Genomic DNA, 23,616 nt, shown 5'->3' on the forward strand with positions numbered 1-23,616 from the left:
AGGCCTCTTACTATCTACGGCATATCCTATTAAAGCTCACACGACAGCAAATTTGGTCAATGCTTATGTGACAGTGCCTCGTAGAACATGCAGCTTTTCTGTTGAATTGACACTACATCTCTGGTAGCCCCTTTAATGTCTGGAGGTAGGTGCATCATTTTACATTTAACCGGCAGTAATGTATAGCATTGCAAAAAAAGAAACAAAGGCTTAATCTCAACGCTGCATCAGCATCATTCATCATCTCACAATAACGTTGTTGTTGTCAGCCTCTGCACAAAGATATGGGTGGACCTGAAACGGACCTTTTTTTTCTTTTCATTTCCTGTTTTCAAGTTAGTTTGCCTTGGCATGTAGCTGTGAGATGTCAGTAGAAGCCATGAAGTCATTCTCTTTACTTCTTGAACTTGGATGAAGAAAGCACTGTTCTGGAAGATCCTAATTTGCCAGAGGCGTCGTAAAGGCATTAGTGTAAAAACCAGGTCTCTCAGCAAAATTGCCGTGCACACACGTACATTGTTTGATGCCGTTTCATGGATGGATGGGACTTGGATCAGCAGCACCTGGTCCTTCTATAACACAGAACGTCAAAAGTACATCTCAAGTTGGCTACGACAACCGCAAAAACCGTCGCCCTACAGCACACAAACAGCACACAAACAGTTCACAAACAGAGAGATAAAAGGAAACTGGGAGGTGGTTTATGGCGCTTATGTTACGGACAGAGGTACTGTTTGTATATAGTGCCTGTTTCTAACACCAGCACACAAACAGCGTCAGTTCTTCGTTTTAGTGATCGGGGTTCATAGTTTGCGAATTGTACTGTGTCCAAAAATTGTAAACACATTATATGTATTTAAGTAATATACGTACCACTTGCGCTTGACCCTGTCGAGCTGCCTGCAGCTGTAATACACATGAAAACCAATCATGTCTACCACATTCCACAAAAGTCAGCTTACGTCAAGAAGGACTTTAGCATAAGCGGGTATGCTATGGTTACTCAGGGCGACGCGGACATTTATAGGAGTGTCTTGTTTGTCCGCCTGGACCTCGTGTCTGCAGTTGTGCCAATGTCACAGTGTCTGCCTTTTGACTGCGTAAAGTGTAAAGTTCGTTTCGGCAAGATCACTCTTACCGTTGTTAGTCTCTACATACCACCATCGGTACCGGTTTCAAAGACTGACCTGATGTCTGTCTTCGACGACTTAGGTCCGCCTTTTCTGGTAATTGGCGACATAAACGCTCATCACCCTGTATGGGGCAGCCCCAAGACCGATCGCAAAGGAAAGATCTGGCTGGAAATCATTGAGAGATTTGACCTTCATCTACCTAACGACGGCTCCCCAACATTCATCGGCAGATCGTTCTCTACTGACGTCCTGGATGTCTCTTTGCTCTAAAGATATTTGTAGAGACTTACACTGGTACACCGATCTAGATTCTAGGGGGAGCGATCACATCCCCATTTACATAACATATAACCGTTATCCCCCGGCATCTGGCTGCAGAATGGTGAAGATAACAGACTGGCATGCTTTCCGGACTGCCTGTGCGGAACACGCTGAATCCCTGCGTTCGGTAAACGATGTCGGAAAGCTGATTGTTCGCTCTTTGGCGCTCTCTACCAAGTCAGTCCGCTTGATCCCTGGTCACTTAGGCACTAACCCCCGGGTGGAACAGCTCCGAGCTTTCCGGCGACGTGCAGAGCGCAAAGCTAGGCGGACTGGCGACATTCATGACATCCAGGAAGCACGACGCGCCAGCAAACAGGTACAGAAGGCTCTCCGGGACATTGACCGTCAGCGTTGGCGCCAATTTTGCATGACACTGTCCCCATTTGCAAGCCCTGCCCGGATTTGGAGAATTGCACGTAGCCTGAAGGAAACTCATCCAGTTAGAAATCCTTTAGGGTCCTTGGCCCTATCCACGTCCTCTTCGGAGAAGCTGGTTGCCTCGGAATTTTGTCGTCTCATTACGAGAGCTGCGGACGTGTGTCGTTGTGCTGAGTACCGGGCAGGCACAGCTTGCTTGAAGTCTACCCTTGAACAGGTGATTATGCCATCAATACCCCCTCTCGACATAGATTTCACCATGGAGGAACTCCTCACGGCGATATCATCTTCGAGTAGAAAGTCATCTCCTGGCCCGGACGGTATCACCTACGCTGCTATTAGGAACCTGGATACTCTGTCCCTCAAGGCTGTGTTAGCTATGTACAACCATTCGTGGAGAAGCGGGCAGGTCCCTTTGGAGTGGAAAGTAGGTCAGGTGGTGCCGCTCTTGAAACCAGGAAAGCCCCCGTCTCAGCTGTCTTCATTTCGCCCAGTTACCCTCACCAGTTGTTTGGGCAAAGTCATGGAACGAATGGTCCTACGGAGGCTTGAGTGGTGGCTTGAGAGCCATGGATTCTTTCCCCAGGAGCAGAGCGGCTTTCGCCGTTACCGTAACTCAATGGATTCTGTAGTTGATCTCGTCACAGCTGTGCAAGTTGGTAAACAGCGCAGGAAGATTTCCGTCGCCGTTTTTCTTGATGTCAAAAGGGCGTATGACACGGTCAGTCACGTATCCATCTTGCATGATCTGTACCAAGCTGGTCTCTCGCATCGTACACTATGTTGGCCTCAGGACTTTCTCCAACAACGGTCCGTCTTCGTCCGCACATCACAAGGCGACACCGACTTGTTCCCGGTCCCTCAGGGTGTTCCACAAGGAAGCGTCCTGAGCCCGCTCTTATTTAATGTTGTAATGGCGGGCATTAAGAGTTGCATTCGAAGGAAGGTCAACTTGTCCCTTTACGCCGACGACATATGCATCTGGTCAACTGGTACATCTCGCCCTGCCATTCGACAACGCCTCCAGGCTACATTGGACGGCATTCACACTTACCTGCTCCGAGCAGGGATGGAAATATCAGCGGAGAAAAGTGCGGCACTCGCCTTCTCCCGCAAATCCATGCAACGATGCCGTCTGCACATTGGGGACAGGCCACTTATAAATGTCCAGCACCACAAATTCCTCGGCGTAACTCTAACCACTAGCCTCTCTTGGAAACGTCACATCGATGGCATGGAGAAGAAAGTTCAGCGCTGGACCGCTGTCATCCGTCACTTCGCTGGAATGAGGTGGGGACGCGATGAGAAGGACCTCCTGATGCTGCATAACGCCTTGATTCGTGCCACAGTCGCCTACAGTCTGCCTGTGCTTCACGATCTCCCCAGCACCTTAGCACAGAGGATCCGCGCTATGCTGGCACGGAGCCTACGGGTGTGCCTCGGTGTCCCCCGCGGGGCCGAGACAAGGCTAGTGGTTGCGGAAGCCCGCGACATCCCTTTTGAAGTTCTCCGAAACACAGAAACTGTGCGCCAGTATCACCGCCTGATTGCACACCATCGCCACCACCCGCTCATCCGGAAACTTCGGGCAAGGCGCAGCACGCCGATCCACGGATGTATAATGTCATTCAAATCCCGCGTTCCGAAATTCGTGATCAGCCCCGCCGGTGAAAGCACGGCCCCGTGGACACTTCCGTCGCCAAGCGTCACCGCCTCTGTCCCAGGGATCACGGACAACAAAAGGAGCTATACCCCGACCTCGTACTACAGCAACTGACTATGGATTTCATCGGCACCGCATATGATGGGTTCTGCACGGTCTTCACGGATGGCTCCTCAACGAAAACTTCGTCATCCTCATCTTTTGTGGTACCCTCGATACCGCTCACCCGGGGTTGCCGGTTGTCCCATAGCACCTCTTCGACCTCAGCCGAGCTGTACGGAATCCTGCTGTTCTTACAATATGCGGCCACCTGCGATCCACGGCGATGGGTAGTCTGTACGGACTCCAAGTCAGCTCTTCGATGCCTGAAAACCTCAGGTCTCCGCGGCTCACTGGCCACACTTGTGATAAACATTCTACGCCTACTGAAGTCCATAACTGCCCACGGCCACACCATCGCTTTTCAATGGATTCCGGGTCATTGCGGAATCTCTGGCAATCACGTTGCCGACGCTGCCGCAGCGGCCGCTCACCACCAGGGCAAGTGTGTCCCGATTATTCTTCCAAGGGGGGACAGACGGTCCCTTCTTCGTGACTGGGCTGCCTCCTCATCCGTCGAACAATGGCGTCGGGATGTCCCGGCCAGTACCATACTGGGAATTGTAGACCCAACATTCTCGTGTCGCTTACCGACATCTCTACCGCGCGTCATTAAGTCCCTCCTACATCGCTTACGGCTGAATGTTGCCTTTTCGCCGTACTACTGTTACCAGATAGGGTGTGCCAGTAGTCCCTTGTGCCCAGAGTGTGGTGTGCCAGCGACCGCGGACCATGTGGTCATCGCATGTGCCACTTATAGGAGGGAGCGTCACTGGTTGGCAAACGACCTTGCGCGGATTGACAGCCGACCCCTTGACCTCAGACTCATTTTGGGACCATGGGACACACGAAAGCAGATGTCCGTCTTACGACCCTTCATCAAATTCCTGCAAACTACCGGCCTGATCGACTCTCTCTAAAACCCTGTCAGCGTCGTCAGCATCATCCTCATCACCATCCTCTCATTTTCCCCCAATTGCAATGGGGTAGCATTCCGCTCAATGAGCGGAAGTCATCCCCATATCATCGTCATCATGTATTTCTCTCCCTCTCTCTCCACAAAAGTCACTGGTTCAATAACAGGAAAAGTTTCATGATAACGCGTCCGACAACGAGAAAAGCGAACACGTTCATATGAATGACATCATGTTCTTTTACTTGTTTATTGTATTTTATTTATGTAATTATTAATCATAGGTTAGGGGCTACCTTACGTTGTACCGATTTCGTCTTTTGCTGCTAAGTTACTCACGCGCAAGAGTGACAGATCCGATTGGGAAACTAGATAGACATTGTGACTTACTGTCGAAGTTGCTGGCTCGCTTTGTTCGTGGAACACTGTCGGAACGGCGTCAAGTTTCAATTCGTTCCTTTTTTGTGTCAATCCAAGTTGCACTTGCACGATGTTCTCATTCAAGTACACTTTATCGGTGAAATGCGAGGAGCATACACGGACAGCATGAACACTCCTTGCTTCATCTGGATACCCGCTAGTGATGTAGCTGCTTCCAACTTTCGCTTCGTCTGGGGTCTGGCTGTAGTTGTATCCTTGGCGTGCGAAATCAAACATCGAGGTTTTCGAAGGAAGTTTTCCTGGGGTCAGGAACGCTGCGTCGGTTTCCAAACGACATCTCACGCGAAGGATGCAAGCGTAGATATAGTATCCGCGTCACTAGAAAGTGTCATATGTGAATACGGGCGACGTGCCGGAAAAAAACAAAGCAGCCCCAGACTTCGCGGCAGACGACAGCGTCCTTCAAAGCGGATTACGCGATGTTGAACACAGCGTGGTTATTTCCTTCAGTTTCAAAGAAAAACTGTGAACAGGTGTTTGGTATAATTTTATAATTCCGGTCACGGAGCACTACCTTGCGTCACGCGATGCTGTTGGCGCTCGCGCTTTCGAGGATCAAAACGAAACCGGATCTTTTAAATTCGATTCCTCATCGCCCGGTCCGTTTTGGAAGGAGAAAATTTGGCAAATAGCTCGGTGGTAGTGTACCGAACACGTTGGTATTGGATTCGTAACCACGGTTCCGGATGCGACAGTCCCTTTAAGAGAACGGAGCGGCACTGATGCAAAAATATTCCAAATGCCAGGAGAGGGGCATTGCAAATTTTCTGTGTATCGCTTCATTGAGCTTGGGCTGTAATGGTGTATCATGTTTTTTAGTAAACATAAAAACTCATTGCAACGTATTAAGTATCATTTTATTATACCTTCGACATCAGTTTCGGTTTTGGACGAGGCACTCCACCGTCCGATACAACATGAAACGGAGATGGCCTAAGCCTAACGACAGCGGTGTAGGCCATTTAAGAGGGGATACCAGTCGCTCCGTTTCACCGTCTCTCGGCACGAGATGGCGCCGGGGTCTAGACAGCCACCAGATGGCGTTAGAGGCGCAGGGTGCCGTAACCAGTACCGTTGTTCAGGAAGTGCGCAATACACCGCTGGGGCATGTAGTTCCAACAACACGCGTGACCTTGTGGCATTTGTTCGGATCGACAAGAATGTACGGCTAATCTCCTAAGAAAAGAGGGGTTCTGAAGGGAATACAGCTTTGTGGGACAAATATGTCTGTGGTTTCTTCCTTGGTTCGCACTCTGTTCGATTTGTGTATCGTCTTGCTGCTTTTGACTTAAGGCTGGTTCACACTATCACGTTTACGCTTGTGGCTATGGGTTACGGGCGCTTACGGTGGGGGTTGCCGTTACGACGAAGAGACGGCACCCGCAAGATCGTTTCCGCAAGGAGTTGAGGCAACTTCAACTTTTCTCTCGCAAGCTCCGTAACCGTAAGCGCACTGGCCAATAGGATGGCAGCAAAGTTCGGATGCCGCGCATCCGTTTTGTCTCGCGCGTCTCCTTGCAAAGATGGCGCAAACATTGGATGTCTTAGAAGCTCTTATTCTCCAAGTTGAGAAGTTTCCCTGGCTATACCATAGCAAAAAAAAAAAAAAAAATGTGTGGGAATGCTTTTCACATACTGCTTTACAAGATGACAGCAGTTTTTGGCCATGTTAGATACCACTTTAATGCTCCTTTAATATCGAAGGTTTCAAGGAGGCCACCCCTTTGGAACGTCAAACTTGTTCAGTGTAAGGGCATGAACTTAAGATATATCCTTTGGCAGGAGGTGGCAAGGTGTGTGAAGGCGAAGGTGACTAAAAACTAAACATCAAAATATTATTTGTGACACATGGCAAATCGGAAATGTGTGAGGAGATAACGCTAACAAAAATACAGTCTGATATTTCTTTAGTGAGCATTGCTAGAAACAATCATAAGCCAACATTCCCTTCGTATCCCAAAATTTCTTGTAAACACCTGATTTCTAGATGTTATTAACACGGTACTTTTCCAGAAAAGCTATAGCATCATTTATGTACTGAACAATGCGTACAGCAGTTTACTACAATACGCATTTCCACATCGCGTGCAACAAGCGGTGGTAAACGCTAGGTCGACGCTTCACCATGACAACCTCAACGTGGACATTCTGCTCCATGCGGTTGCGTAGCTTCGATACCGTTCCGTTCACGCTGAGTTGGCGCTCCGTTGGCCCGATTCAGTTGGCAAAAGTTGCTCCATGCGGTTGCCGCCTTACACCGTGCTCCTTACTAAAATCTCCCGGCTGGACGACTCGAAAACGGTTCATGCCGGTGAAATAATTTCTTTTGGTTGCTATTAGTGATGCATCGGCTACAAGATATGCCGTGTAACGTTCATTTGCATACTCTCGCCAATTAAATAAAAATTAACTTATGAATTTCGCATGCGATGGTCTCCGAGCGTCTACCCCATGAAATGGGCTCAAATTTTCTGCAGTTTGTATCTCCTGATAGTACAACATTGAGGTTGATATCAAAACTTTAGAAAGAACTACAGCGGTGCGCCAATTTTCATTGCGACTCCTATTTTTGTAAAATTTTTAATAACGATTCGAAATGTGCACTGAAAGCTTCTCACACCCTGGACATCAAATGCAAAACGTGACGTGCTTTTGTCAAAGCTGGACGTTTTCTCGGCTGCTTTGGGGATTGAGGCGGTCAACGGCGTACAGTCAAAAGGTGTAGATATGGTTGAGCGATGCACACATTTTTCTAGATTTCCTCCTTCCACGTATTATTATTATTTTTTTAATATCTCGAGCGTGTAAGAAACAGCGACGCAACATGAGGCATTTTGACGGGTGAAAAATAAAAACTTACGCAGGAAATGACTGTTTGGCACATCGTTCGGACCTGATTACCTCATCCTGAGCCATTAATCTCTGCACTGCACGAAAAAGTCCGCCCTCTCCCATCTTCGTAGTACTGTTATCGTGTTCCTGGTAAACTTCGACACGGAGTACATCAAGGGCGAAAAGGGTGCTATAAAACTGAGGCAACCGTGGCATTGAGGGCACGATAGAAAATTGGCGCTATTACTGCTGCGCTACCGAGCTACCGAAAAAGAAATGTAGAGATTGCAGTAACGCCGTTACTTCGAACGTGGCATTTAATGCTGAAAGTGGCCTTAATGCTTTTTACGTAAGAAACACACGGAATAAGTGGCGGTAGGCTCTATATTGTGAATGTGAAGCCTGACCAGGGGCCAAGTGCTAAATTTACAGAAAATGATGAGGGATAGGGAAAAAGGATAGCGGTTGGCTGGAATGGAACCCGCTATCCTCGAGCATTCCCCGAACCCGGGTGCGAACGGTAAGGTAACGGCTTCAATCCCGGTCGAGGAGGGTGGCAATGTGCGGGGGAGATTCCAGCACTGGGTGTCAGAGGTTTCCGCGCGCGCGTCAAACGAGCCCGAGGTGGTCCGCAGTCCTAACCTGTGGCAGCTGCAACATGTTGCCTCACTAGCAGTGTTGTACGTATCGCCGTTACAAGTAACGCCGTTACAGTATTCGATACTCTTTCGGTATCGGAGTGCGTATCGCGGTATCGGAAAAGTATTTCCGTTACAAATTTATGGTAACGCATCGTTACGGATACTTTTTAGTGCCCCACCCTTTCTTCACCGACCATATTTCTTACTCTTATTCATTGTCAATCGTCCGCCTAGCCCTCGACAAGAAGCTTGTGGACACGCCTACGTGCTCCGTGACCGGAATTATAAAATTATACCAAACACCTGTTCACAGTTTTTCTTTGAAACTGAAGGAAATAACCACGCTGTGTTCAACAAAGAGTTGAGGTCAACGAACAGAGGTCAAGATTTTGACAGTGCGCTCTGGATTCCACTGCTAAGCTGCTGTGTCGCACTGACTCACGCTCACATATACTGTGGCATTGTTAACTACCGGATAGGATTCCTGGGTCATTGGACTTCATGGTATGTGTGGGCCTGACACTAACGTTATTGTCACACTGGCCTCTGTCAGCTGCCGGAGACACCACGGCTTGCAAGGATGGCAGAAGACGATTTCAAGAACCAGCTATTGCTAAAAGTTAAGCATGACGTTTCCGAGCTACATATGAAATATGCCGTCTTTTTACTGCAGAACTGTTCACGTAAGCGATATTTCCGTGTTGCGCCATCTCCGTATTTCAAATAAAAGTATCGCCCAAAGTATCGCATTACTTTTTTAGTAACGGTAGCGGTACTTCGTTACTTTACAAAAGAAGTATCGATATCAGTATTTCGATACTTCTTACTCAAGTAACGAGTACCGGTATCGCGATACCATATTTCGGTAACGGGTACAACACTGCACACTAGGCTGTCTTACCTTTCTTGTACAACTATTCCTATTATTATTATTACTAGGAATAGCGAATGGCGTCACTAAAATGACGCATTCGTTAATACTGGGACGCCATTCTGAACGGCATTTTATAAAGGTTGCTTCGAAGCATGCATGGTTCATCTGTATTCGGAGTACATACAGTAATACATAGTGAACCATGTGATACATGATATAGCCTAGGGACATCGACCATATTTAGCGAGCATAGAACGCTGTAATCATTATTTCTTTGTCCCTGCAGATCCCAGCATGAATGAATCCAAGACCTCAAGAAAGCGTCCCTCCTTTAAGGTACATCCAGCGTCTGGGTGGATCGTGCCCCGAGGTCAATTTCCATTCGCTAGTCTGGAAGCCGCAATGCAGTACCAGCCTTCCGAGGGCGACATCATCGTGATGACGTACCCGAAGAGCGGGACCACCTGGGTACAGTACATGACGTACCTCCTGCTTAACAATCTACAACCCATCCCATCCGGTCGCCGCCTTGGCGAGTTCATCCCGTTCATTGACGATGTCGGCACGAAGACGCTGTCTGACGTGAGGCCTCGCGGAATGAAGACCCACTTGTTCTTCGAAGTGTTTCCGTGGAGTGCTCTTCCGCGATACATATGCGTCGCCAGGAACCCCTGGGACTGCTGCGTGTCCTTCTTTCACCATACGCGTGGATTCCTTACATGCTACGACTATGAGGATGGCAAGTTTGACGACTTCTTCGAAGACTTCCTCGAAGGCCAGATTGAATGCGGCGACTATTTCGATCACCTTTTGTCGTTGTGGAAGTACTACGACAAGGACAATGTGCTGTTCCTGACGTACGAGGAAATGAGTGCGAATAGACTAGGTTGTGCCCAGCGTACCATTGATCATCTTAGGTCCGTTTTTCCTCGAGGGTGGCAGCCCGACGCGGAGGATCTGGCAGCAAAAAGTAGGATTGACGTAATGAAAGTAGACGATCCGAGTAAGTGGTGTTCAGCTCGGCCAGAAGGAGTGCCCGGGTTTATTCGTCGCGGTGTAGTGGGAGACTGGAAAAACTATTTCGGTCCTGAACAAAGCCGGAGACTGAGCGAAAAATTCGTGAAAAAGCTTGGCTGCACCGGGGCTGGAAAATTGTGGAATGAGCTGGAAGACCTGCAGCGGGAACTGTCTTTTGTGTAGGTTGTGGCAACCAAAACAAAAGGACGTCTACAGGTGATGATCTTCGAGGAATTTCGTGGTGCCCTCACTTCGACAACGATGACGTACTGCTACGTCAAATACGGATTGCTGATGTCTTAACGTTGTATTGAAACAAATCTTCATTTCTATTAACGTTGATAAGTTTATATTACTGATCCTACTACTGCCTATTATTACTTTGTTCATGGTATGTTGCCATCATTTAACTGTGTTGGTGTAGCATGTTGAAAACGGGCAGATCTAGGGGGGGGGGGGGTCGGATGTCCTGACCCCTCTCAGTATCTGTCGTCGCATAGAATTTCAAGTGATATTGGTATATGGTATTGGTACTGTTGGCCGGACCACCTCCCCCTCCCCCCCTTCAGAAAAATCCTGGATCCGCCTCTGGTTGCAAAGGGTCAGTCGAAGTTCCGTGTTCGATATATTTTACACAAGACGTGATTTTGACGCTACGGTCTGGACGCTACGGACGGGTCAGTCTGACGGGACCGCTATTGTAGTGCTAGACCGGTTGGCAGATTATCCGCACACTCATCCAGGGGAGAGGGGCGTCGAACCCACCAAGTTCTCAATCGAATGACCCGGTAGAAGATGTCAGCACGAGATACACATAGAAACCATAGACGGGTTAAAGTGGGGCGAGATGAGACACCGAGCAAAGACGCGACATTTTGTGCTCGACGTCGCCTGTCTCAAGGTTGTGCATCCCGTAAAATGAGGTTTGAATAGGCTGGGCGCGAAGTCACAGAGAATTCTACAAGTTATTTTTTTTAGGAAATTAATCATACTGCACTTGCTGGACTCAAGTGACACACCCCTGCTTTTTGCTTTTATCGTGCCTCGCAATGTAATTTTAGGTTCACTATCCCTAAACCTTCGAAGTGAGGTCCACGATTTGATTACTCAAGATTGTCGAAAGTCGAATGTCAGGGTCCTGTGGCGTAATATTCAGTCATATAGACAGTAGATAATAGCTTGTTAGGTGTTTCTCATGCACTGCAAAAAAAGTAATACTAATAAGAATAATGAATGAAGAAATAAGTATTTCTAGGTTTTCACTGCTGTGCCCACTGATATCTATCATGACCTGCACGAGCACCTGTTCGAGTCCTTTCCTATAGAAAACCACGTAATTCACCTCATGAAGGTCATGACTAACTGCTGTGTGAAGATTTGACTTCACCATCTTGCACAGAACGTGAATGACAGACCACGACTACGAAAGAAGCTCTCACAAGGCACAGTATTCAACAATCAATGACGATGACTCATGGACATAGAAGTCGTGTGTTTCAATATTATTTTTCTTAATTTCTACGTGTCATGTGTACAGTGAAGTTACTGTGTCGTTTTATCCAATTTTATCTCTGTGTCACTTGCAGTTGTGCGACGCTGAATATGCCAATTTCTTCCGCTTTTGTTGTAATTTGTGGGGTAGGGTGGAAGTAAATAAACTTCTGTGTTAACCTCGTATGTGCAGTCGCTCCTACAGCATGTGTAATAAGTCATGCACGCGCATGCTCTGCATGCACAGCGCTTCGAATCTCTGTAATGAACCGCACTGACAGCTGAACAATTGCAACACACTCGTAACAACAAATGGGGAGTTTCATTTCCAGGGGGCGATACTCCACCCCATTGCTGGATGGTGATGTGGTGAATAAAATAATGAGCCCCTTCACAATAAGGAACAAGGTTTTATTGTAGAACACAAACGCACATTCGCAGAACATAATACGATAATCGAAAAAAAAAAAAAACAAACAAACGAGAACCATACAACACCAAACCACACAATAACGAACGAAAACCGCGGAACACCCCAGGAAAACCAAATACCACACGGAAACCGAACAACAAAGGAAAACCACACACACACACACACACACAAAACAAAACACTAACTATACAGTGTGAACCCTTCCTGAGCAAAAAGAATCAATTTTATTGGTTGGGCTTTCACCGAATTTCTTCATGCATATGCTCCCCGTGCGTGACACTTACGACATCATATTCGGAGTTACAGGCAGCGGAGAAGAAAAAGAAGGCAATAACCATTAAAAACTACAGGAACACCGCTGAAGCACATTTGGAATACATCAGCACACTGATTCCTAAGAAAGATGTGTGCTAATCAGCAATGAGGAGCGTTTAAAGCGCCACAAATGCTCCAAATCAAATCGCTTCCCATTGTTTGCCATGGGAGCAGCCTGCGCCATTGGGCCCTCCAACATGGCGGCCGGTTGCTGCACGTCTCTCCCACGAGACCCTCTCCTATGCGCAATCCAGCCTTTATACATACACTCTCGGAAATGAACTTCACCGCATAGCACGCTCGTAGCCAATCATCATCTCGAATGATATCGTTATCTGCCCGGATTTGTTGAAAATGGGAGGCGTACGCCCTTTTTGTGACAATTACGAACAGCATAAGTGTCACAAAAAAGGCGTACGCCTCTCGTTTTCAACAAATCCGGGCAGATAACGATATCATTCGACATGATGGTTGGCTACACGCGTGCTATGCGGTGACGTTCATTCGTAAGAGTGTAGAGATTAGTAGGGCGTGCAGATCATAGGTGTGGCCTTCGGATTCTCAGGAGGAAACACCCATGAGGCGGGTCGCTTTCCAAGATAACACACTCGGCCATCGTGAAACGAACCTTTGATATGACGTCCGTTAATCCCTATCCCTCTTGTGTTAAAAGCGATAACATACCCCAGTGCAAGGGACACATAGAAGAAACGAACACGAAAAGCACTAATTGACAAACAGACATTTTATTTCACAAAGAAACATTCTTATAACGCTAGCAAGTAGGTCAGCCATTCGCACAGACTCCCAGCTTTTCCCTTACCCGTCGTGCTCGTACACTCTTAAAAATGAACGCCATAAGCCAACCATAATCCCGAGTGACATCGTTCTCTCACATGATTTGGGGAAAACGGGAGGCATCCGCCTTTTTGTGACAATTAACATTTCTGCATAAGTGTCACAAAAAGGCTTACGCCTCCCGTTTTCAACAAATCAAGGAAGGGAACGATATCACCCGGGATGATGGTTGGCTAGGAGCGTGCTATGTGGTGAAGTTCATTTTTAAGAGTGTAAAACGGTCTTGTCCTTAACTACATTGTAAAAATATAGAGAATCGCCCATAAACAACAAGAACTACACGTTAGATCCACATGGCTTCGCCTTTTCATATAGTGTTGTGGTCCGTCTGGGAATATGACCTAAGTGCTGCTTTCTCAGTGTGGACAGACGCTTTGTCACGTGCTTTCACCAACTCTTTTCTGCTTTTCACGCACCTTTTCACACGCAGAGACGTACTGTCGTAGCGTATTGGTGGAAGATAAGGTCTTCAACAGAACAAGTCCGACCTTCCTTATCACAAACCCCGAAACCTGCACTCTAAAAACAGAGCTTCACCGCATAGCACGCTCAGCGCCAACCATTGCCACGAATGAATGGGTTATCGCCTCTGATTCGAGGAGAGAGGGGGAGGCGTACGCCTTTTTGTGGCAATTTGGATATATGTATAATTGCCACAAAAAGGCGTACGCCTCCCTCTCACCTCGAATGAAAAGCGATAACCCTATATCATTCCCGGCTATGGTTGGCGCACAGCATGCTATGCGGTAAAGTCCTGTTCTTTGAGTGTGTGGTGTATTTTATCGCCTTTACCATGCACTACCAAACAGCACGGTTTTTATCACTTTTTTTCGCCTTTTGTATCATATCACATGCGCCTGGTGAAAATCTGCGCGAAGGTCGCTCTGTTGCCTCTGTTTTTTTTTTTTTTGTTTTTTGCGGTGGCGTGAAATGACCATAACAGGCACAATTTGGAATAGAGTATCGCGACGTACTTATGATGACCAAACTGAAGTGACATGACACGATGAAAACAGAGTAACGAGTGCGAAGTGCCGTTGACCGGATTCGTTTTTGTAGGTCATAGGGTATAACTTCTTTTAATTACAGAGTTTTATTACATCGTACGCTATCGCCTTTGCGTACGGAGGGGATATAACGCTCGTTGTTCTGATTGTTCTGAGCACTGCGTGAAGCCATCTCTCTGTTGTGGGCGTGCGCAGTACCATTAACGCTACCCCTTCCGTACGCGCAGAGGCTATAACGTACAAGCACTAAACCTCTCTATTGGCAAGTGTTAGTACAACGGTCACTCTTAAAAATGAACTTCACCACATTGCACGCACCAGGCCAACCATCATCCCGAATGACAACGTTCTCGCCCCTGATTTGTTGAAAACGGGAGGCGGAGCCTATCTTGTGGTCATTATGCACGGCACAGAATAGGCTCCACCTCTCAACAAATCAGGGGGCTTAATCACTTCCATCGTTCGCGAGCCAACGAGGGGCGGAGCTCTCGTTAACACGAACACGTGACACTTTTCACGTAACGCGTGACGCGCTTTTTTCGTTAACGGGACAAAGGCGTAATCTCTTGCTCGTGCAACGACCGACGGTGTCGTCTGCCTAACGAATGTATTCACGTGCTCACAGGCTTCATTGCCTACATGGCTCATGATCTAACGAGGCGCGAGGCACTCGGGAGCTCGAGCACGTGGTGTATGACGCGCTCTTTTCGTTAAAGCGACAGGGGCGTAATCTCTCGGTCCAGTTACGATCAAATAAGATCGTTTGCCTAACGAGTGGGTCTACCCACTCGTTAGAATGTGAAACATCTTCATTTGGAGATTTGCAGAAACGGATTTTCTGCAGAAACGAACATGTATTGCTCCACGACGGTGTACAAAATGACATGCTCCCCCTTTCATCGTATTTACACCAGTGGTTACATGAGGGCTGTCAGATATTCTCGAGAAGATGCAGATGAAGACGAGAAAGAAGACGAAGAAGTGACAACGACAAGCCATAGACAAACCATGCGAGCAATCCAAACAAAATTAAACAACCTCATTGGTCGACAAGATTACAGCGTCGTTGGCAGCTGTCGTTGGTTCAGGGCGGTGACATCACAACACGTAACGGCTCGTTACGAGCACGATAGCCTCAACGAACAAGCCAAACGAGGAGCAGGGATTGTGCCACAGCAGGGCGTCGATAAGTTTCTTCGTTTCGTTATTCGTAACGACACGCTGACGTTGAAGCTGCCCAAGAAAGATGACGGAGTGATTCTTCGCTTGGGCGATCACACAAACAGCTAACTGTGCCCCATGGACGTGATGGCGTCAGGATGCCTTTCAACTGGACGAGACAGATTCTGTTCTTCCGTCCGCCAAGAAAAGCTCTCCGCACCGTTTGTGAGGACTTGTGACCGTCTACTTCACTCCGTCTTGATAGCTACGGGTGTTGTGATGAACAACAAAGGCGAAATGGATGCATATAGTAGTGTTCTAAATGTTCTCTTTAATAGTACATTGCGGACATATTGTTGATATATAGCAATGAAAGGAAGAGCAAAGGATTCTGTGGATTTTCTGAGGTCGATTGTCTTTAATAGTTGCATAACATTATCTTGCTTCGCGTTGCTAACATGGAATTAAAACAGTTCACTGGCATTCTGTTCGAGCTCACTAGAAAGCTGTTGCACTGCCAATTTATCTTATTTTAGGCGTCAGGATGCCTTTCAACTGGACCACACAGATTTTGTAAAGCTGTTCCGTCCGGGAAGAAATGCTGTTCGCACTGTTTATGAAGCCTGACTAAGGCTGCGCGTTGTACTTCCATGCTTGAAGAAAAAGTTACATAAAGTTAATGAAATAAGTGTACACGTTGATGAGAACGGGCAGCCTCCTCCTCTTTCTTCTTTTGATACTTCTGATCCCACTACGTCTTTCCTTTCTGGTCTCGGACTCCCACGTGAACTAGAACTCAGCACACACTAGTTCTCGTATTATACTTAAGACCATTCTAACCCGACACCATCGTCAGGGTAGGAAAATGATTTACAATTTTTTGCCTATAGCTCGACGATTATCCTTACAGTGATGTACATGTTTGTTAATTATTTTCACACGACTAGCGAGCCAGAATGCGAGCTATCGGAACAAACGAAACAGTCCTATTGGTCAGAGAAGATGCAGCCTCGCTACCAGCCTGCTCAGACGCTTTCAGACATATGTCGGCACAGTTCCCCTAGAAGTCGACCCAGGACGCACATTTCCCCAGGGCGTCAGTCGTGACGTTGGCCACATACGTGAGGCCGACAACGGCAAGCCCTTTCACCACCACCACCACCACCTGCTCTTCGCTCAAGGCGGTGACATCACAACACGTGAGCGCTCGCAACGTGCAAAATAACCACAAAGAAGAAGCTTCACGTGGAGCACAGATTGCGACCACGCAAAGCATCGATAAAGTTGCTCGTTTCGTTAGCCTGAACGACTCCTTCAGCTGTCTCGTGCCGTTAAGTTGAACGTGTGAAACGATTAAGCCCCCAGGGCCGAGAACGTTGTCATTCGGGATGATGGTTGGCTAGGAGTGTCTTATGTGGTGAAGTTCATTTTTAAGAGTGCGGAACAGCGGTAGACTACCGCGTGTACCGCACCCCATTAACAGGTAAGGTTAGGAGTCGCGCTGTATCTGTCATTGGTTCGGCTAAGTTAGGGGTGACGTTATCGCCGTTCTACTGACACTCGCTCTTTTAATGTGGGGTAATTTCTGGAATACGCTGTGGAGGAAAATAAATTATGGAGACACGTAGCCTGTGTCAGTATTCTTTACTATTTTTCTTTTCACGTACAAATTTCTTAGACAGTAAACCCCAACTACGCTTTCACAGTATAACGCTGCCGCAGTCTTTCGCGCAGTGTCGAGACGACCGTCTCCCGTTTCGTTGCACTTCTTCAACAGATGGTCCCGCTCGAGAGCTTCATTTTGTCATGTCTATACATAGTGTGTCCGACTGAAGACTGACCAAACCCCGGGAACGCTCATGCTTATAAAAGCGATAAAAATACACACAACGTACGCAACGAATTAAAATTAACAACAGACATTGACGTTTCTGATGCCTATGCAGATCCCCTCATCGGAATGAAGCAGGAGGCGGTTACTCGGTACTATTTATGTAGCAAGGGGGCGTAGCAGTCGGGTAGTGGTCCGGGGTGCTTGTTCAAAACATTATTAGTTCTTTAGATGAACCAGGATTCGAGTTTTTTTTTTCGGGTTTTTTCTACAACATATCATCTTCGTATCTGTGATATCTCATTGTGAGGATAAGACATATCAGGGAGCCAATTTAACGTTGTCACCTGTGAAAGCGCTAGCATGTGATCGTCTTGGATTTCTCTCAGTCTGGGTTTCTCGACCCATTCACTTGTAAAAACATATGCCTCCAGTGGCTTCTCCGCCTTGAAATAAAACTACTTTTCACCACAAAGTTTTCGTGGGTATCACTAAGGTCCACCTGCGGCCACAATGATAAATCATGCGCACAGTCACCACCACTTCAGAACGCACAGGTCACCGCCAAAGCATAAAACTCCATTTTTGCTCGATAACAGGACATATCGTCACCGTCCAAGCTGTCTACTTTCGTCACACATGAAGGCGTACACCCGTTGTCAAAGGAAGCCATGCAAATGTCAGTCTGCCAATGTCGTCAACACGCGCATATAGTCCGATCCGGTAGTGCCACAATATGGCGTCGGAGCAGACGACACGCTCCCGTGATGTCACGTTCACAAACCCTATTGGGAAATGTGACGTCTCGCGGCATTCTCAGCGGGTGGCGCGGCTTGGACGCTTAGGGGGGTAATCGACCCCCGCGGGAGGGACTCGAGCAGCCGTTGCGCTCGTTAACTAGAACAGAAATATTTGCACAAGGAAGCAGGCCCCAGAGGCATTTGACATTTATTTATTTCGCCGAAACAATGAATATACATTGATGAATACGAACATAGAGGAACTGGAGGGAGTACTCCCCGTTGAAGTTCCTCATCAATAGCTAAATGAAGGTATTTTAACAGAGCACAATGATAATGTAATCGAAGTCATACGTACCAAAACAATTTAAGGTGATACACTTATATCATCGTCAACAAAAGCAAGTGGAACGGAGATGAATGATGCATAAAAACAAAGATGGTTACAAACAATATGCGTTACGAAATAACACATGCTTTAGTTTATTTCTAAATAGCAGATAAGATCGAATGCATGCTACTTCACGTGTTAGTTGGTTCCACTCACAAGCTGCATGGAACAAAAACGAGAGCCTCCCATACACTCTAAAAACTGAACTTCACCGCATAGCACGCTCTGCGCCAACCATTGCCACGAATGATACGGTTATCGCTTCTGATTCGAGGAGAGAGGGAGGCGTACGCCTTTTTGTGTCAATTTGGATATATGATAATTGACACAAAAAGGCGTACGCCTCTCTCTCTCCTCGAATCAGAAGCGATAACCCAATCATTCGTGGCAATGGTTGGCGCAGAGCGTGCTATGCGGTGAAGTTCAGTTTTTAGAGTGTAGTTTGCATTAGCCGTAGGTACACTCTTAGAAATGAACTTCACCGCATAGCACACTCCTAGCCAACCATCATCTCGAATGATATCGTTATCTGCCCTGATTTGTTGAAAACGGGAGGCGTACACCTTTTTTTGTGACAATTATGAACAGCAAAAGTGTCACAAAAAGGCGTACGCCTCCCATTTTCCCCAAATCATGTGAGAGAACGATGTCACTCGGGATTATGGTTGGCTTGGGGCGTGCTATGTGGTGAAGTTCATTTTTAAGAGTGTAGTGCGCCGCACATTTCATAATTCGCCCAGACCATATACTACTAATGTACAAGGGTGGGGGACGGGTTTGCCTCGGTATTTTCTGTGAACTAATCAGCTGGCAGTTTGGCACTGTGCTACCGTATGTATTATTCGTGTGGTAGCGGATCGATTATATGCAGTAGGAGCATTGGCCGACTTGGCGTGAAATGACACTCCGGTGGCCACCGAAGCGGCAGCGTAGCCAGGAAGGTATTTCGGGAGGGTTCTGCAGGAACTTTAGATGAGGGCACAGGATTCACCCTAAATTTCCCTCTCTGCAATGCTCTACTAAAGGTACGATACCGGGGGAATTTGAACTCCCAAAACCCTTCTCCTCCGGCTGCCCCGCTGCATTGAGCAGCTGCAGACAATGTGCTTTGTGCGCATATGTTTTGGCTCGCTATGCTATTCATGCTATTCACACAAGTCACGTCTGCTGTGAGGCCTACTGCCACACACGGCAGCTTTTCAGTGACTCTATTTCATAAAGCTACCTTAAACCTTTCGTCTGCTCAAGTACAATGGGACCCTTTCATACCGTTTTGGCTTGCCTCTGATTCAATGTGGGCGTTTATCGATGATCATTTCATCGACTTTTTTCTCCCTGCTTGCGTAGCAACTGTCAGTCGAATTCAATGCAATGCGATGAAATAAGGGTCTGGTTGAATCTGCAACGGCGGGGCATTGTTCACAAGCTAGCTGTTTCATTCTGAACGGATCAATTGGTCGAGCACCAGGTTCCACTACGTACTTCCCATTAAAGTTTTACCAAAAAGACAACGCGATGGAACCCAGCTACGCGAAGCCACAGAAAGACGAAGTGTACCGTGAGTTGCAGAGAGTCCGAGGAGGCGAGGGCTTCCATGTAATATGTCAGGTGGGTAAGAAATGCTTCCAAAGCGCTGCGCGAAAGAAAGCTTCAATCATATGTCCATTCTGCGCTTACAACCAAAGGGCTGCTTTGTACCTCTGCGCTGTACCTCAATGAAAATGTTCGCTGCACACTTAGTATGTATCTCATCCTCTCTAGCTTTTTCTTACAAGTCAGCTGTGTTCCGATGATTTAATTGTTGTCGTCTTTTTTTCGGGGGGGGGGGGAGATACCCTGTTGTGTTTCAAGCGTAACCTTATTCGAAATTAACTTGGCATATGAATGTACGAGTAGGAACGTTCTTACAGCGTTTCTTCAATGTCGCTTCAAGTGAGCCGTATTTATTTTAGCTCCGCACACTCTTTGCACACTCATACATGCAGGGTGTTTTTCATACAAATTTTCCATTACAAAAAAACTAAGGGCTATAGACAGTCTGTGTTCACTTCTATCATCTCTGGGCCGACGAACGTTCTCGGTCATCCCGCGCTCAGCCGTCGAACAATTAATTAACTAAAAATCGCTAATTAACTTTTTAAATATAAGAGCTACGAATTGTCCCAAAGAGGACGTCTGTTCCTTTGGCAACCTGATATCGTAGCCGTTCTCAGAACAAAATCCCGTTCGATAGATCGTCCGACAAACATTCGTCAGGGAGCACCTGTTTTTCTTTTTCTTTATTTGGTTCATTGCGCATCTTTGGAGACTCATATTTCCTTTATCCCCAAGCTATGTGGGTGAAGGAAATAGTCATATCAGGCCATAAATCATGCAGGTAGTCCCATACTATCCCTTAGTTGTGCATAGGCCACGCATAGTCACAAAATGGTCAATGTATACCCAAACAGCACACCAATATTGGTCCAATATTGCACCCATATGGGCTGCCAAGATTGCCAACATTGGTCGAATATGGGCTGCCCATATTTGCAAGCCCATTTTGCGCCAATATTGACAATATTTCTGTGATAACGATAACGCAGAGTCCGTGTAATAATAAAGCGTTATCCGGTTTAATATACACCACTGATATTACTTCTCCCTTCTGTTTGCTTTTTCATTTCTGCACATCTGATTCGTCCACGTTGCATGCAATTACAAAAAAAAAAAAGCACTGCATCACCCCAAAAACCAAGAACGGGCGCAACGCCCATTTTGCTGAAGACCACAAGCAGTCCCACGGAACTGCCAATGTCAAAGGTCCCTCAGAAGCCTTCATTGGCGCAATATTCTTCGCAATTTTCTATGCACCGAAAATTTCCAACCCGCTCCGAGAGTACAAAGGAGCGAAACACTTTCGTGACGGTGACGGACATACGCCAGAGCAATTCACACTGCTTGCAGCAACTTGAAAGCACCTAACTTTGCAGAAGAGCCGTCCCTTCCTATCAAACATTGCGTTTTTTACTTGACCTGCCGCAATTCCGTTATCATTACAGGAACCAGCGACATTTTAGCCCGTATGGAACGTCCGATCCTACTGTCGCGCTTGCGCATTAGTTGTAGAACGCGTGATTTCGCTCAAACGACCCGCTCGCTCTCAGTCGGCTCGACCGATTGGCATTGGCATCGCGAAGCAAGATGGCGGCTTGTTCCAGAACGTGGAAAGTTGAGTTGTCCAGTCCTAGTGAACATTACAATGGGATTCCCACGTATGTTGGCCGTTTCGAACAATGTGTATCATCTGCGGGAAGTTGTTGGATGTAATGACGTACTGAATCGGGCATCTCACACGCTTCAACGTCCAATCTTCCCGTGCTGATTGGGCATTTTTGCAACACTGGTACGTACCATTTTCTGTATTTTCAATCAATGTGGGGTGTACACGGGCAATATGGGGCCCATATTGCCAGGCTTTTTCCCAATATTGGCTGAAACTGGGCAATATGGAGCCCATATTGCCCAGTTTCAGCCAATATGGGGGAAATCTTCGCGCAACGGCCGCCATGTTGGGTCCGTATCGCCAATGACCAGCCAATATGGGCCCAATATTGTGTGCTGCTTGGGTAGCCATAAACAAGGAAATAGTCATATGGGGTCATTAAAGGGACCCCAGATTTTTGCCCACTATCATGCACGTCATTGTTTGATAACACATGGAAAGCATTACTTCTCAATTCAGCACATTTTTTACAAATAAATATTTTGAAGATTGCCGGATCATGAACGGTGCTTCCAACGAACGGCGAAAAAGAGCAACTTGGGTCAACCACGTGAGAGTAAATTTTGTAGAGGACAAATTTGACGCACGTTATCTTACAGCTAAACGCCATTTTAATAATGACGCTCATAGTTTCTACATTAATAAAGCATTGAGCTGCTTCGCCGCTACGAGATACGATCCGCCGCGCCATCTGCAAGGCCGTCTGTGTTATCGCGTTTATTGTCTACGATGTCGGTCGCGCGAAGCACAAAATGGAAGCTAATGACATGTCTGTGGCTGCTGTGTCACGTATTCGAGGGAGACCTACATATGCCTGGTGTAGTTTGGGTGTTCGGGGATGCAAAAATCATCTTCGTTCATATCCAACGACGGGCGTTTTCTACCAGGAGATTCCACAGTAGAGTGCGCGAAAACGAATGTGGTTCCAAGCACTCGGCTATTAGGTACAGCAGTCGCGTGCTGAGGTCATTTTGCTGCCGATGACTACGAAGATGCTGTAGAAGGCGAATTGCGAAGACGTCCGAAGCAAGAAGTGCCGTTCAGTAACCAGTGATTTTGCTTCACCAAGGTGACGAGCTCAACACAACGTCTCAGGTATGTACAGGTGTCACACATGTATAAATTATAATATAGCGATGACGTATTCCATTTAAGTTATGTTATCCTACTTGTCCCGTACTGAACATTGTCAACATCAAGAAATTTACTTTTAGGGGCCCTCCAGTGTTGAAGTGGCGTCAAACTGCTTCGTGTGTGCATGATCCAGGCACTCAAGTTGATATGACAGAAGTAGCTTAAAGCAGGTATGCAAAGTCCACAGATGGAAGCGCTAGACTTGTTACCTGTTGCAGACTTTGTGACATTTTTGGAGTCTTTGGACAGGTGCCGAACATCAGTGTGACGTAAACATGCAGTAGGAGAAGAACCGATGCGATAGCTCCTTTGAAGGGTAGAGGAGCACGTCCTGTTGAGGTATAGCTATGACTAAGGAACGCTAATTAATTTTCTAGAAATGCGTACTCTACACTTGAATGTCCCGTGAAACAGCAAAAGTTCGTTGTCTTAGAAGCCCCACTGCTGGAATTGCTCAAAGTGTGTCGCAGCTACAGTGAGCCATGCAAGGTTACCACATCATATTGGTCCTGAATTTACAGATTTCCCCAATCTCGGACACGACGGTCATTTCTCCTTATTGCTCTCCCGATCCTACCTTCTCAGAGATTAATGTGGTTCTCCATGCGTTGCATGGGCACCGCCTTTTACTACTCATGATTTGTTTCTAGTTCTAGTTTCTAGTTCTGCTGAATA

General features: G+C 47.0%; 2 protein-coding genes and 1 long non-coding RNA gene across 3 annotated transcripts in view; 2 read left to right on the forward strand and 1 right to left on the reverse strand.

Annotated features, from left to right (window-relative positions):
• Window positions 1-436: 436 nt before the first annotated feature.
• LOC135365893 (uncharacterized) lies at window positions 437-1,285 on the reverse strand. The gene is made up of 3 exons (XR_010413990.1): window positions 963-1,285; window positions 874-906; window positions 437-572 (listed from the first exon to the last, which is right to left on the reverse strand). It is a non-coding gene; the product is annotated as an uncharacterized LOC135365893 (long non-coding RNA).
• An 8,307-nt stretch (window positions 1,286-9,592) lies between these two features.
• Window positions 9,593-10,498, forward strand: LOC135367476 (sulfotransferase ssu-1-like). Its single transcript, XM_064600782.1, has one exon. It carries the CDS (start codon window positions 9,593-9,595, stop codon window positions 10,496-10,498), a length of 906 nt encoding a protein of 301 aa, XP_064456852.1.
• Window positions 10,499-19,974: 9,476 nt separating this feature from the next.
• LOC135365894 (uncharacterized) overlaps window positions 19,975-23,616 on the forward strand; it is a 73,068-nt gene continuing 69,426 nt past the window's right edge. Inside the window, exon 1 of the mRNA XM_064598573.1 lies at window positions 19,975-20,150. Coding sequence (XP_064454643.1) covers window positions 20,058-20,150 — 93 coding nt within the window. The 5' untranslated portion in view covers window positions 19,975-20,057. The remainder of the gene's footprint in view (window positions 20,151-23,616) is intronic.

Source organism: Ornithodoros turicata, chromosome 8 (genome assembly GCF_037126465.1).
Source record: "Ornithodoros turicata isolate Travis chromosome 8, ASM3712646v1, whole genome shotgun sequence".
Lineage (NCBI taxonomy): Eukaryota > Metazoa > Arthropoda > Arachnida > Ixodida > Argasidae > Ornithodoros > Ornithodoros turicata.